The 16,336-nt window shown below is 27.8% G+C and overlaps 2 protein-coding genes across 2 annotated transcripts; both read left to right on the plus strand.

Annotated features, from left to right (window-relative positions):
• The first annotated feature begins 8,912 nt into the window (after nt 1–8,912).
• On the plus strand, nt 8,913–10,598 carry LOC129909905 (protein tilB). The gene is made up of 4 exons (XM_055987100.1): nt 8,913–9,034; nt 9,106–9,952; nt 10,008–10,225; nt 10,453–10,598. The coding sequence occupies exons 1-4, from the start codon at nt 9,025–9,027 to the stop codon at nt 10,596–10,598; spliced, it is 1,221 nt and encodes a 406-aa protein (XP_055843075.1). The 5' UTR covers nt 8,913–9,024.
• A 3,678-nt stretch (nt 10,599–14,276) lies between these two features.
• Nucleotides 14,277–15,315, plus strand: LOC129907613 (protein bottleneck). The gene has a single exon (XM_055983895.1). The coding sequence runs from the start codon at nt 14,334–14,336 to the stop codon at nt 15,300–15,302; it is 969 nt and encodes a 322-aa protein (XP_055839870.1). The 5' UTR covers nt 14,277–14,333; the 3' UTR covers nt 15,303–15,315.
• Nucleotides 15,316–16,336: the final 1,021 nt, after the last annotated feature.

Below are 16,336 nucleotides of genomic sequence, written 5' to 3' on the forward strand. Positions count from 1 at the left end.
TCGAACATCTTAATTCAAATATCAAATTTGCCCTCCTAATAGATCAACCGATAATTTTAATTAGTAAATTAACTACTTGTATTCACTATGTCTTTCTATGCTTTAAGAATACATTCAAAAGCTTCTTTCAGTCAGCCGTTCCTGATTTTGCACTCAACGTGATCACTGGCTTTCTAAATAAAACCAACATATTTTAAAAAGTTAAACTTTTAAGTGATCATTTTAATACTTTAAAAGTTAAACTTTTAAGTGAATTTGGTAAAAACGAGACAAAAAAAAAATAGGTGAACAGGTGTTTTGCACTTCTCTATTTTATTGTTTTTTTTTTTTTTTAATTTCTATCTACATAATTTAGTAAGTTTTTTTTTTGTTGATAAATCATTACTTGGGTTTAACGAAGGATCCTCATTTAATTCTGATTGGATTTTTATATATCAAGTCAAGCAACGACTGCAATGAAAAAAAGCCTTCAACTTCAATAATCACTGTAGTTTTCAATAAAACTATATAAAAAGAACACAAACACCAATAAACGTGCATTCGAGTGACAAGATTCTAAATAAAACAAAAAACCTTAAAAAAAATCTATGTATCTAATTAAATACACAAAACTTAAAAATAAAACAATTTTTAAATGAAATAAATAAAAAAAACGAAATAATTTGTATTTGTAAATATGTAACTTAAATTAGTATAATTTTGTCTGTCTCCGTTTTGGCGAGACTTTAAACAAAAAAGACACCATTAAAAAATTTCAGTAAATAATAAAAAAACAAGAAAAAAAAAGAAAATAATTTAAAATCTTAAAAATGAATGAAAATTGTAAAAATTTAAACTTAAAAGCAAAAAAAAAATTCACCGAAGATGCACTCAATATCTGTTTGTTTAAAAATTTCTTAACTTCAAAAACAAAAACAAGAGAATATGTTAAATAGGGAATCAAAATCAATTTTATCGATAAGAAGAGAATCAAACAATTTAAAAAGGATGATTTTTTTTATGTATTTAAAGATTTTTGTGCAAAGCCTCAGATGATGAAGATAACTCATATTTTTTATTTAAATCAAAACCAAGAACATCATCTTCTTGTACTTTTTTGTGATAAAATTTTACTTCATGAAAAAATGTTGAAAGCTCTTGGGGCTTATGAGTTTATTCACTTTAAATACTATCATAAAGACTTTCCACCTCATTTGGTCTTATCACGAAATTCATTCGTATTGTAGAATTGCTACGAATTAGAAAAAAAAATTAGAGAATCCATACAACAGTCGAGCTTCGTAGAAAATCTACGATACGATTAGATTTCGTAAAAAGGCTGATTTATCTATTTGTAGTGAAAAATCTCATGCTATCTGCCATTCCGGTGTTGTTAGTTTTTTCAGTTTTTCTAATCTTTAACTATCGCATTTCAAAAGAACAAAAAAACAACCAATAAAGATTTTGTATCAATTCACAATGTTTATGACCAACTCATATCACAACGATAGTTAGAGGATTAGGGATACAGGATTCATAGATTTAGCGAAGATAAATTTCGTGATAATCGAGTTTATCATGAATTGCATTCGTATCGTAGATTTGTTACGAATTTCGATAGAAAAAAATCACAGAACCCGTTCGTAATGGGGATAATTTGTATATGATTTTCCATCAGAATGGATTTTGTGTTATGTTTTTTTTACGATTCGAAATAAAATTACGATACAAATGGAATTTATGACAAGATCGAATGATGATTATCGTTTTCTTTTTATTGTGAATTAAAAATCAAATAAAATATAAAAAAAAAAAAAAACAAAACAAAAAGATTTATCATAAATATGATCAAATATTCAATGCTGCATTCAACATGATTTATTTTCCTTTAATTTTCTATCAAGTATATAAAAGTATAATCACAAAAACCTTAACAAATTAACCTAACAAAAAAAGAATAGAACAAGAACCGACAACAAGTTTTTGTATGTAAAGGCTTAACAAACATGTGAGGACGTTAGCTTGTAGGTTTATGTCGAGTTTAAAAGTCTGGAAGGTTTTGTTTTGGCACCGGGCGATATTAAGAGGGTTTTTTTTCTGGAAAACAGATTCACATTTGAAATATTTTCGTTCAGTTTAATGACCGAAATGTTAAAGATTTGATCTTTAACGAACTCGTAAACAAGCCTTCTCAAGCGAATTCAACTATCTAAAAATAAAAAAATCTCCAAAATTAACGAATTAAGTGTATTTAGAATATAAAATACTCAATTTTGAATATGTGAGTGAAAAATTGGTTTGGTTAGTACGTTTTACGTTTTCGAATAAAGCTAATTAACAAAAAAAAGTCTCCAAAAAATCCCTGAAATGATTTGCTGAAAAAGCTTATTCCGAATGAAAACAAATGGATAAGTGAAATGCCAATAAAATTTCCAGTAGTTCTTCGATTGGGAGCCCCGTCTCTCCCTTTATCCCTTTCAACGTGTCTCTTTGGAGACTTTTTTTTAATTAATTCATTTCGTTGGAAAACGTAACTCTAAAGTAAATATGTCGTTAAAAAATATGAGTAGCTCAACTAACCAAAAGCCTAATCCCTGTCCACTCAATAAACATATCAAATGTAAAAAATCAATCAGCCCTTCGCTTATATAAACTAGAACAATTGATTTTATTTTAATCCTCGTAATCTCGTCGGGTAGCAAGATAACACCAGAAGACTGCATAATTCTGTATAAAAAACCCATGAGCTTACAAATCTACGTTCAGCATTTAGGTTATACTTTCATACTTGAAATTTGCTATCGGCTCTTAGACTTAAATATTCGGAAAATTAGTAAATAAAGTCGAATATTTTTTTTCTGGGAAGAAAAATTGCCTTTCGTGTTGTCTTCCCAATAAAACTCAAATAAAAAAATCAAGCAACAAAACTCCTTTTGGTGCTATTTTATTAATTAAAAAAGGCTCAATATCAACTTGACACGATTTAAAAAAAAAATGCTTCAAATCTGGTGAAACATTCCAGTTAAATTGATGTTACATAGATCAAAAAATTAAAAAAAAACAACACTTCCTTGTCGCCAAGCCTTAACCAAAATAAGAAAAAACAATAAAAAAGAAAAAAAAAAATTATGAAGAAGACTTGTTCCTAAATTTTTGTATTTCTAATAAAATCACAAAAAATAATGAAAAACATACAATTAAAAAAAAAAAAAAAACATTTAAAAAAAAAATATGACATCTTTTTTTTATCTAATTTCAAAAAGAAAAAACAAAAACAAAATTAAAGGAAACAAATCACACTCAATTCAAATACAACATAAATAAGTACCTGTTTTATACAATTATTATCTGATTTTTATTTTGTATTTTAAATTTTTCATTTTTAAATTAAAGTTAAAAAAATTAAAAACAATTTAATCAAAAATAGAAATTGGGCTAAAATAAAAAAATAATAAATGATTTAATTTAATTTTTTTTTCTAATTTCCCTAAACACACATCCATCACATTTGTAATAATTAATGTTTTTGTTTTGTATTCATTTTGTATTTGTTTAATTAATTGTTAACTCTTTAAGTACTTATACATATATGTTTTTTTTTTTTTTTTAATAATTATAAATACTCTTGTTCTCTTTTAATAAAATTTTTATCTGTGTATAAATTATATTAGCCCAATATTTAAGAAATCAAAATCTCATTTGATGGATGTGTTACCAAAATGAACCAAACAAAAAAAACAACAACAAATAAAAAGTTCTTTATTGAAAATCAGAAAAAGTCAAAACTGTGATATGAGATTAAAACATTTTTGTATTATTTTCTTAAGTTTTTTTTTTTTAATTTTTCTCTAAAAGTACAACACTCTTGTAAAAGATTTTTGAAAATTTTTCTTAAAAGTGTTACAATCAATTCCGAGTTCTTTAAATTCAACAATAAAATTCAAAACCAATTGCAGCAATTTTGCAGTTTTGACTTTTTTCTAAGAAACTAGTTTTTTTTTTATTCAAAACTCACTTTCGAAAGCGAATAGATAAGATCAATGTTTAATACAAAAAAGTGACCATCACCACCAAGACAACCATCAAGTTGTTTCTAGTTTCCATGATTTTCAATTAAAAAAATGGGGAAATTGTGGTTTGGAAAAAGCTGTTTCCATTTAAAAAAGAGTGAAAACATTTTTTTTTTTGAGCAGCTAAACATTAAGTGATCTCAAATTGAATAGCTCTTCTCTTAAATGAAATCAAAAGCTTTTAAAAAATGCAATCAACCAAAATAAAGAAAACATAAATTAAAAAACAACAAAAAAAAAACATAAAAAGATTATAATTCGCTTGAAAATTAAAAGACTGCCATTAAATAAATATAAAAAGAAAAAATATTATAAACAAAACAAAAAATACATTTATAAGTTAAAGCAAATTAAAAGAAAAACAAAAAGTTATAAACTGGCAACAGAAAAAACACAAAAGAAAACATTAAACAAAATGTACTATTGTAATGTTAAACAAGAAAAAAAAATCAATGGCTAAATACAAAAACAACAAAAATAATAACATTATGTTAATTGCTGCAAACAAAACAAAACAAAAATTAAGTCCAAACAAATTTAATAAAACAAAAAAAAAAAAAATAAAATCAATAAAAAATCAACAGAAACAAAAAGTAAAAAAAAAAAATTAATATCATCATCCAATTTATGTGAAGACAGAAAAAAAAGTCCACCCCCTCCAACACTCAACACTCACACACACATACACTATTGTTAGAAAAAAAAGATAAATATTTGTTAAAAAAAAAATAATTTATTTCCTTTAAGAATAAAAAAAAAAAAAACAAAAGAAAAATAATGTTTTAATTTCTGTTGCAAAATATGCAAAACAAAAAAAAAATACAAAAGAGAAATAAAATTAAACAAAATAACTAGGAAATTGTTTGTGAAAAAAAGAGTTGTTTATGTAAAATAGTAAAGAGGAAAATGAAGAATAAATAAAATAAAAATGTTGCAGGTATTATACAGAACTATCCCGACCAACCAAAACAGAAATAGAAAAAAAAAACAAAACAAAAAATTAAATAAAAATATAAACAAAACAAAAAAACAATAAATTGGATGAAAATACAAAAAAAAAAACACATTTGTTTTAAATTGCTCTTCTTCTTTTTCAGACTCTAGCCGATTTAAAGGATTTACAGACTACTTAATTTCAAAATTTGGTTTTGAGGCTCACTTTATGATTTTATCACTTTGTTCCATTTTAAGATTTTATCAATTTTATAAATTTTAATCCGTTTTGCTCTTTTCTTGAACAACCTTAGGTATGTATCCTCATGACTTTTGTTTTCAATAGTAGGTACAATATGATTCATGGCACCAGATTTGGAATGAGTCATTGGAGTTTGCCCATTTAAGGATTGGTAATGCAAAAAAGATTAACGACCTTTTATGGGCACGTCTCATAGCTAATTAGAGTTCTTATATGCTAACTTATGTCGCCTGAAATATTTGTTTTTATCTTTTAGGTTCGATCAAAACAAACAATAAAAAATACAATAGAAATGACAAATGAGTGACGAGTGATCTTAAAACGGGGAACAATTTAAAAATAAACATTTTTTTTATACAAAAGATTTGAGACAATGATTGAAAAGAAATGGATTCTTTTGTTTAGAAGGGTCTTGTCTGTATTGTAAGACATCGTTATGCTACGTGACCTTAAGCAGTTCGATTTTTATGTTTTTGCGAAAAATACGAGTAGTGGCACTCGTTTATCATGACTGATATCAACAATAAATCGTGGACGGTGCCTTATAGACGGGTATCGTCTTGGATTGGAAACGTTTTTTTTTTTCCTTTTATTTACACATAGTCCACGAAAGATAGGAATTTTAACAATTTCATGAATTCATGAATTTTTATTATTGGTATCAATGCAGAATTTCATCTTCAATAGCAGGTTCAAAGTCCCGATATCCCGATACGCCTATATCTTGAATAATATTATAACCCTTTTTATGAAAAGAAGAATAGTTTTTCAGTACAAGTTAAATATAAGCTAGCACCAGTTAAAAAAATGGTACGCTAAATAAATTTGGTACTGTATTTTTGAATTTTATCACACAAATTAAAAAAATCAACGAAAGTCTAATTTAATTTTTCACGTGATAAGGAATTATTTGAGAAACCGAAGAATCCTGTGAATACAATAATGTCTGTTGAATACGATCAACAAGTGCCCGACAAACAATTTTGATTCTATAAAGCTTTACAATTTGCAATTGTTGCTTCTGTAAAGCATTATAGAAGCAAAATTGTTAGTAGGGTGTTGCAGCCAAGAATCAAAACCATTTATTTAAATACCTATTCAAGATGAAAGGGTGTTTTTTTTTTCGACAGAACTGAAAAGTTAGACTTTATAATTCCTTGAAAAAAAGTTCGGATAAATATTACGAAAGCTAATTTAATTATTTTTTTAAGATACTGATTCGGCTCAACGCTAAGCTATTGTGAGTTTCGCCCGAAGGGAATGGGGAGTTCATATATGCAGGATTGCAGCAGTTCTGCAAAATAGAACTTCCATTTTATTCAGTCAAGGACTGTCTGTTGAAAAATGTATCTAACACTTTAGAACTATTGGTCTTAGTTTCTAAGAACGAGTAGATACTAAATTAGTCAAAATTCACTCATAATTATAACAATATCATCAATTCTTTTTTGCAGCACTGCTGCATCAGTCCATCAGTACAGCACCCCATATGCAAAATTTTGACATTTATTTAATGGTCAACAACTGGTGTAATTGTTTAGTCAGCTATAAATTTGTTTTAAATATTTTGTTTTGCGTCTTAACTGCGGGTAACTGTGGCGTATGTGTAACTTTTTTATATTGGAATATCTTATTAGTTAACAGAGGCGTACGTTGAATTGCCGGGGCCCCGGGGCAAGACTAAATTTTGGGACTCCTTTGATATTTGGGGGCCCATTTGATATAGAAAATAAGAACAAATAAAAAAGTACGTATTCGCCTTACTTTTTTTAGGGACCCCTGATGTATCGTTTTTTGGTCGCTAACACTATGTTTCCACCTACCCTAAATCTGAGATTTAGCTAAGTAGATTTATTTAATGGTCAACATAAAACTCGAGATTTATTCTAAATCCACTTCACTAAACCATGGATTTTGATTCACCTACCCTAAATCCACCATTTTGCAAAGTAGATTTAAAATAAATCTCAATAAATCTCGAGATTTATTCACTCTGAACTGTATATAGACTAGACTTAAAGTCAAATTAAAAACAAAAAAATATTCCTTAAAATTATAGGTAATCAAAATTTTATAACATTTAAGTTTTAGGTTCTCCCCATAGTAAGGAAACTCAAATATGCATCAACAAATTTCTGTTAGCGATGTCTTCTTAAAAGTAATTATAGCCGTGTATTTTTGGTACTTAGCTCAGTAAAATTTTGCACAGTAAACAACAACAAATGTTTGATTTCACTTTTCTGCAAGGAAATCCTCCTTTAAATAAAACTATACTTTTCTGAAGGATTTTTGTATGCTGATTCCGAATCCGAAGTCAGAATTGATCTAGCACGTCACGTTTTTTAGATATTCCCGTTAGAAAATCCCAAAAACCATTTTTTTTGCTGTTTTCGAAGAAATATTTTGGCATAATGTAATATTTTTCAATTAAAATTGTTACGGTTTATAAAAGAACTTATTTTTTTCTTTCAAATTCAGTGTCAACTTCCCAATATCTCTTTTCTTCTCCGAGATATCTTAATTTAAGTAAGTTTAGTAGGTTTGGCATATCTTATCATAAAAAAACTGATCTCCAAAAATTAATATATCCTTCTCCCTAGAACAAAAATATACTTTTCTAATGGACTTTAGTGTGCTGATTTTGAATCCGAACTCAAAAAATTTCAGTCAGCTCTGGTTTGTGAGATATAGTAGTTTTTATTGAGATTTTCTAAGAAAAAACTTGATTTTGTGATACTTTAATGCGAATATCTTAAAATCCTCACGTGATAGAATTTTTTTGACTTCGGATTCTAACTCAACACATCAAAAACTATAAGAAAAGTATACTTTTGTTTCTAGGAGAAACAAATCTGAAGCTTTACAAGGCAGTTTATCGAATGGTTCATTACAAATAAGATATTTTTAAATAGATAAATAGTATATAAAATTACAAAACACTTAAAAATTTTGTTTAATGTATTTTATTATGGTTTTCTTTACATATTTGACTTTTTAAATATAATTAGCGTTGATATTTTACATTTTCCTTAATTAAGGTGTTTTTGTTCATGTTGGATTTACTAAAAAGTAAAGGATTTCGATATTTCTGCTTTTTTTATAAATCAGTATTTTAAAAAATGAGTAAACATTAATGTAAAAGGACATATTTGGTGTCAATCGATAGGCCATATTACGAGGAATAAGTCCTCCAAATTTGAGCTCAATGCAACAAATAGTTTCAATTTTGCACGAGTTCAAATAAATCTAAAAGGTTGATTTTTTAGAAACTACCCACATTTTTCAAAAATCATTTTTACAAAAATGGTACCTGATAGAATTTTTCTGAAACCAGATTTAGATTTAGGAAAGTCTAATCTTTCATAATATCAAAAAATTATTTGAAGGAGAAAAAAAAAGTTAAATTTTGCAGACCAGTGTTTTTTATTTGTTGGTTTATAGAGAATTTTTTTTTCTTATCTTGTACATTTTTTAACCAGCAACAATAATATAAAGAATTATTAAATAAATAAATGTAATCGTTCGTTGTTGTCTGCAGTATAATATGTTAACTCAGTAAAATACTGAGTACCAATAAAACACGGCTTATGATACTAAACAACATTTCAGAAAAGCCTTTTTGTAGTGTCTGTTAGTGAGAAACATTAATTGTCATTGGTTACCACAATATGTTGTTGGCATTGGCAACTTATTTGTTTGAATGCTGGTTATATTTTCATTTTTGTTTTTTTTCAGTAGAATATTCGGCCAGCAACTGTTTTGTTTACTTTCAATTTAAAAATGGTGAGAAGTAAGTAAGCTAAACTCGCATTTTTTTTAATCAAATAAAAGAAAAACCTTTCCAAAATTAATATTTTTTAGTTACTGAAGAACTTGTTCGTAAAAAATCCGAACACAATGAATGCCTCATCAGTACTTTGGAAGAGCTATCATTGCATCAAGAAGATATCGAAAAAATCGAGCACATTCAGAATTGGTGTCGAAATCTTCAAATTCTCCTGCTACAATCGAATCTTATTTCAAAAATAGAAAATTTACATAAATTCAAGAAATTGCAATACCTTAACCTTGCTCTGAATAATATTGAAAGAATCGAAAATTTAGAACAGTTAGAATCTCTGAATAAACTTGACTTGACCTTGAATTTCATTGGCGATTTAACTTCTGTTGAATCTCTGCGCGATAACTATAATTTGCGGGAACTAATTTTAACTGGAAATCCTTGTGCGGATTTTCCAAATTACAGAAATTATGTGATTATTGCTCTGCCACAGCTGCAGCAATTGGATAGTGAAGAAATAAAAATATCCGATAGGTTATTAGCACGAAGGTATTTTGAGAATAATCGAAAAGCAAAAGTTCAAGCTCAGGCTGACTATAGCATCAAAAGAGATGAACAGAAAATTCGTTATGTTGAACAAAAATCCGAATTGGAAACGAAAATGGCTTCAATTGAGGATGAACAAGAACGTATAAAGTTGTTTTGGGATTCAAAAACTGAAAATTGTCCAGAAGTTCGAAGAGAAATTCATGAACAGCAGAAAAAAGCAAGAAAAGCTAATTCTTCAACTGATGAAAATAAGCTTGTTAAAAAGAAACCACAATTATTTGCTCCATGTGGTCGTCCTTATAACATTAATCAACCCAAATTAGATTTTAAGTTTCGGGATGAAAATAAAGAATTCGTGTTGGAATTGAAGGTCTACAAGTAAGTTTTTTTTGAAATTTTGTCAGTGTTTTCAGTTTAAAGTAAGGTTTTAAAGATTTTTAGATACAGCTCATATAGAAGTTGATCTCCAGCCAAAATACATTCGAGTATCGATAAAGGGGAAAATATTTCAATTGGCACTAGCTGAAGAAATTACAACATCTGGAGCAATAGTTCAGCGGTCCCAAATAACTGGAGAGCTGCTTATAAAAGCCCCCAAACTTAATTTCGACAGTAGCCCTGAAACTTCGAGGAACTCGGCAGTTATAAATGGTACGAAATACATTTGTTTGTTAGAATAAATACATACAGTCGAATCCGCTTATTTGAACTGCTTTTCCGTTGATCCGAATCTATAATTAAGCGTTTTAAGTCTTATTTCAACACGATCGATGGTTGAAGAGTGAGTGCACTCATTGTATTTCGAGAAAGTCACGACTTTTCAGCCATCGTGTACCTACTAGCACACTTATGACTTAATTTTTTTTTTTACTTAATAGGTGCAGCTACTTTGGAAACCAAAAATATTAGTTCAAGGCCTATTCTAAAAGGACCAGTTAACTATAGGAATATAGTAGACAAATCAGAGGAATCAAATAAAGCAACTATTCCCAATGACATTTCTGATGTACCAGATCTTGAATAAAAAAAAAAATTCAAAGTCGTGATAATCTTAAAACTTGATTAAATATGTTTTTATAATAATGTTTGTGCTTAATGGACTCCAATTCTAAATTAAGTCAATAACAATTGTAAGTTGTTCTGCCTATTTACCTACAGGTAATGGAACGAGAACCCACAGCAGATTTTGAGAGTAATAATAATTTTGCTTAAAAATTATGGTATAATAAATTTTGTAGTCTCATCCGATTCAGCATTCAAAAATCAAAATTAAGATGAAACAATTTGTCTATTATGCAGCGAATAAACTCTGTGAACCAGGGTTTAAAAAAATAATTTTTTTTTAATGCATTTGCTTGACATTACAAAGTTATAAAATAAAAATTTATTGCAAATAAAAAAAAATTCATTAAAAAAAATTTGTTCTAACGATAATTATATTTTAAAAATAAAATTTTATTGCAAATGAATATAAATTGTATTGAAAATAAAATTTCAAATAAAATATTTCGCATTAAAAAATATTGAAGCTAATGAAGAACAAATAGTCAAAATTGTAAGGAAATTTGACGAATATAAAAAAAAATTAATGTACACATTTTACATTGAATTTTTTGTATTCAATGCAGAAATTTTTTTATTTCAATATCATTTTTCAATGCAATATATTTTTGGTGGCAATAGCTATAATTTTTTAATGGATTTTTACTATAGGACAAGTATTGGTTTCGTGTGAAAAAAGTTCGAGGTTTTAATCAAAAAGAACATTATAGTACAGGTAAAATAGTACATAAAATCAAGATATAAAAAAAAAATTGTTTTTGGGGTAAGAACCAAGTACAAAAAAAGTCTATAAAAAAAGTTGTGGAAGGGTGTTTTTTCGTGGACAAGAGGGAGGGGGTAAAGGTCAAAAATATACTGAAAAAAATTGTTTGTCGAATACCACAATATGACACATGTTTTCAAGGTATTTTTTGATGGTGAATCTAATGACATAAAAATAAAGTCAATACGATTGCTCTAAGAAAAGTTAGTGCCGATTAAAAACAAGGGTGCTTGTTTTTTTACTTCTACAGGTAGAATATATCCGAAACCCATGTGAAAAACATGCTACACTGATCAAATTCGGGATTAAGGTTTTAGATAAATTATTTTAAGTGAAAGGGTGTTTTTTTGATGGGTTAAATTGTGTGTGGAAAAGGTATCATAACAGCTGACTTACATTTTATTAATTTTTAAAACTTGGTGAAAAAGTTTTGGTTGGTATATTCTTGCTTTCTATCTCCAATTACATGTTTTTACCAAATTTCATTAGGGTGACCCAACATTTTTGTTTCCACTAAAAAAACACCCATGATATTTTTATAGACCCTTTAGATTCTTGTTTCTTATCTTAAAAGTAATATAATTACTGCATTTCAATAGGGAACCACTTATATAACTCTAATATTACACATTTTTGCAAATATACCCATATTTTCTCTACACCTAAAACAAACACCCATTCACATGAAAAAATTTTATAGATTTGTTTTATTTGAAATTCCGATGGGAAAGAGATTTTTTTGTTGATTTTTTTAAATTTATATTTTTACAACCCTGTTATGAACTTATAAAAATAGTGCATAAACATTAGGGGATGAAAGTTGATTTTTTAATCGAATGATTAAATTTTCGGTCCCTTGATTTTGATCCTAAGGCTGTTAAAACAAAAAATATATTCAAATTTATAATTTTCTCCAAGGGATTTTCTTTTTTATTAAAGAGCTGCAGTTTTCCAGAATTTTGTTCTTAATATGAAATGGGTTTTTTGACAAAAATTATACATATTTAAAAAAATTAAGACATTTTATCAGAAATAATTGGGGTACTTTTACTAGGCGTAGTTTCCCAAAATACCTACACATAAAAATATAAAGGATTTTTTAAATTGGATTCCATAAAAAAAAACCCGAAATAAAAATTCAATTTGCAAAAACAAACATTGTGCTACCACCCCATAACAACTATAAATTCTAGGGTGCGTGCCAAACGTTGGAAAAACCCCACAACATTTTTTTTACTCAATGTCATAAAAATAAATCGGAAGTAGGTTGTTTTAATTTGCAATCCTTTAAGTCTAACACAAATATCTTTAAAACTACGTACATACAATTCCTTAACAAAATACAGGTAGAAAAGAAGTACTGGGGAGCTGTTTTTTTTTTTTTCAAAATTAAAGTAAAAGTAAACGTTTTTTTTTATTTTTCTTCAATTTTTTTTAAACCCAATTCTTAAGAAAAATTCACTCCAAAATTAATTAAAAAGTATTTAGAAGCAATTAATTTAAACACAAATCATATACATACCTAATATAAATGTATCTATACTTTTAATCTGGTATAATAATTGGAAAACACGATCTGATAAAGGGTCTTAGAGATCAAATTAATAATCTTTTCATAAAATTCTCCTAAGAATTTTCTCAAAAAATACAGTAAGCACCTAACCTTATTTTAAAGTGATATAATTATTTCAAGTTCATAAAAGGTTTGTATTGTAACATAGATTAATATTTATCAAGTTTGAACAGTTATCGAAATGATAATAAATTTATATTTGTAATTATCAAATTTAATAAAACAGGCCTAAATTGTATTTATTTTATTTTTCTCTGAGAATTTCTAGGAATGATAGACACCACCTCGTATTTCCTATTTTCAAAACTCTTTGGCTACGTGACATTATTCGATGTTTTCCAAAAAAATTAACAATATGTTACCGAGTATTTTCAAAATTTCCCCTAGCAACTAAGTACCTACATAAATTTCCAACTCTGTCGCAAAATATTTGTCGGCTTAAAGAAATGTAATAAAATGTGTTTCAAAAATAAAATAATAAATATGCTAAAGCTGGTATTGCACCAACATCTTCAAAAGACAAATTCGAAAAATCTACCAATATCCCAGACTTAATCCTCAAAATTTCCTATGAATTTCCCAATCGCAGGTATTAACACGCGACACTAATAATAATGTTTTTCCACTTAACTCGTCATAAGGATCCACCTTTACAAAAACTATCTCACAGGTAAAAGTAATAAAATTTGCATGGCTAACAACAAAACGGACGACAGTCATAAAAGATATCTTATTTTATAAAAATGTTTTTGAAATTATAATTTCAGGTAAAAAATTAGCGCAATTAACCCTCTTTATTGAGTCCTGATGGTTTTTCAAAATGTCATAAAATTCAATTAAAAACATATCTTATGCAAGTTCATTTCTCATTAGGTAGCTGAATTGAGGTGAATTCTATTTTTATGTTTATCAAACTTATTAGACCTCAATTATCAAAATACAATTTTTAAAGGATATTGTAGACAAAATATTACTTAAGTAATAAAAATAAAAACTCCAGGGGTTGTTATTGGTCATATAACAACCACATGCTGAAAAGTTTTATGACATAAAGAAGGACCTACTTAGGTAGGTACTTAAAGATTATGAAAAGAAAACTACCTGCTCCAAATAAAAGGCAAGACCATTTCTTTTCCAACCATCAGTCGATTACAAGTACCCATCCGCACAAGTTGTCCACAATTTAAGTTATAGTTTGAAAAAATACATAAATCTCAATCGCAAAAATGAGTGGATCAATTTTTTCATTACACGAAAATAGTTTCGAATATCATCAACAAAATCTATCTCGCGTTAATAGTTGGAAAGATATCAAAAACCAAACAAACTTTGAACGCAAACATTTGGATCATTACTTTGGAATGCCGAAAATTCAAAAATATAATCAAATTCAACAACACAGTATTATTACGGAATTAAATGAATATAATAGAAGTTTAAAACAAGCAGTTTGTTCAACGTTAGTGAAAAAATCCAATCCATCTTCAAATACTGAACCTATTGTCAAACGTGAATCAAGTTCAAGTCCAAAGATTGTTGCATTTGAAAGAAAAAAGGTTTTCAAATATGAACCTATCTACATGCAGAAGAGGCATTCGCTAACATTTGGAGAAGATTTCGAAAACATCGAAGAATTTAACAAGAAGCATCAAGCTCCGCCAACTATGAAGCCCATGGAAAAACCAAGGCGGTTGTTTACAGAAGATCAGCGATCTCCCCAACCAATCGTTCCAAAGGATAAACCAAAAGGATTTTTTACACCGCCAACAATTATGACATCATCAGTTCCAGAAGCTAGTGTGTTCTTCACCCCTAAAGAAGACGAAGAGAAGGAATATCGATCATCTGTGAAAGATCGGATATCATTTTTCAACAAACTCATTAAAACTGAAGAAGTTCCTGCAAACTCTCAAATACCATCGCCAAAACCAAAAAATACATTCCTGTCATTACTACGAAAAGAAGAACCACGAGAAACAAAAGCATTCACTCGAATGTCAAATTTAGTAAGACAAGTTTCTATTGTGAAAAACGCTTTCAAAATTAATCATCATCGTGAATCATTGACCAAAGTAACATCAACGGATTTCAATACTGGCTCCAGAAGTTGCTCTCATGTCTTCAAATTTACTGCACATACATTACCAGCTCCATTGAAGAGGAAACCATCATTTGAAAAGACAAAACCTCAAGCTTTGTCATTGGGGAAAACATTAAATAATTATGGAACAAATCCAAGGAGACATCATTTGATGCAGGATCTATCATTGGTTGTCCCTGTTAAATTTAGAGTTGCTGAATTTGAAAAGCAAATGTCGTTGGAGCAATAATATTAGTAATTAAGAGAAGGTTTTAGTGTAAATATTTAAATAATAATAAATTAAATGTTAATTAATGTGTTAAACAAAATTATAAAATATTTGGTTTTTATTTAAAAAAAAGTTGTGATTGATTCTCATGTTTTAAAAGATCAATGGTGACAAAGAGTTGGACTTTTTTCCAGCCTTTAAGTGCTTTGCTTTCCTAGGTCTGAAGAGATCCACTTTGAAATTTGAATGAATAATAATATTTTTAACCAACACTTTATGGTCTTTTTTTTTTCAAATAAAAATTAGGTATATAAATCATTTCAGCCTAACTTATTCTATGTATGTACACATAAATAAAATGTCTTACAACAAAAAACAAAAAAAATTGAGAGAATTAATTAGTTTTTTTTTTGTTCCGGTAAGTGATTAAAATGAGCTTATTTGAACTCCAAGAAACAAAAAACAAAAAAACATCAAAAAGCATTAAAGGACAAAACCTCAACTTTAAAAAAAATGCCTACCTTTAAAAATAACCTACCTTCACAAAGGTCCTGGGTTTTAAAAAGTTTCTAAGTTTGAAGATGTCCTAGCTTGAAAAACACAGTGCCTTAAAAAAAGCCATACCTTCAAAAAGGACGTGGTTTGAAAAATGTCTTAGTTTAAAAGAAAATTATATTTTTGAAAAAGTAGTAGCGTACATCAATCAAATCAACGGTCATTTTGGGAACGCCTGATTTGGGATATACATAAGTAGGTACTAAGATTTTCTCTTGGTGATTATATAATAAAAAATCGAGGCCACTACCAGTATAATCTCAAAAATAGTCATGTTTTATTTTCCTCGTTATCCAGATCAGGAATCGAATTACGGTACACGATTACGATCATACGTTAACGTTTTGACTATTTTTTGTCTCTATTTAATTATTAGAAAACGATAGGGACACATAGCAACCATTCGTTAACGAACGTATGCCGTAATTCGTTTTACTACTTTAAAAAAAAAAAATTAAAACTAGTTCAAAGTATCTTTAAGAACTAAGCTTATCAATATC

This window comes from Episyrphus balteatus, chromosome 1, assembly GCF_945859705.1.
Source record: "Episyrphus balteatus chromosome 1, idEpiBalt1.1, whole genome shotgun sequence".
NCBI classification, from domain to species: domain Eukaryota; kingdom Metazoa; phylum Arthropoda; class Insecta; order Diptera; family Syrphidae; genus Episyrphus; species Episyrphus balteatus.

What these genes read in the sequence shown, in the direction of transcription:
- LOC129909905 (XM_055987100.1), top strand. An exon ending in TTGGAATTGAAGGTCTACAA is followed by an intron (nt 9,953 to 10,007) that starts GTAAGTTTTTTT and finishes AAGGTTTTAAAG; the next exon opens with ATTTTTAGATACAGCTCATA. An exon ending in GAACTCGGCAGTTATAAATG is followed by an intron (nt 10,226 to 10,452) that starts GTACGAAATACA and finishes TTTACTTAATAG; the next exon opens with GTGCAGCTACTTTGGAAACC.
- LOC129907613 (XM_055983895.1), top strand. Translation starts at nt 14,334, where the DNA reads ATGCCGAAAATTCAAAAATATAATCAAATTCAACAACACAGTATTATT.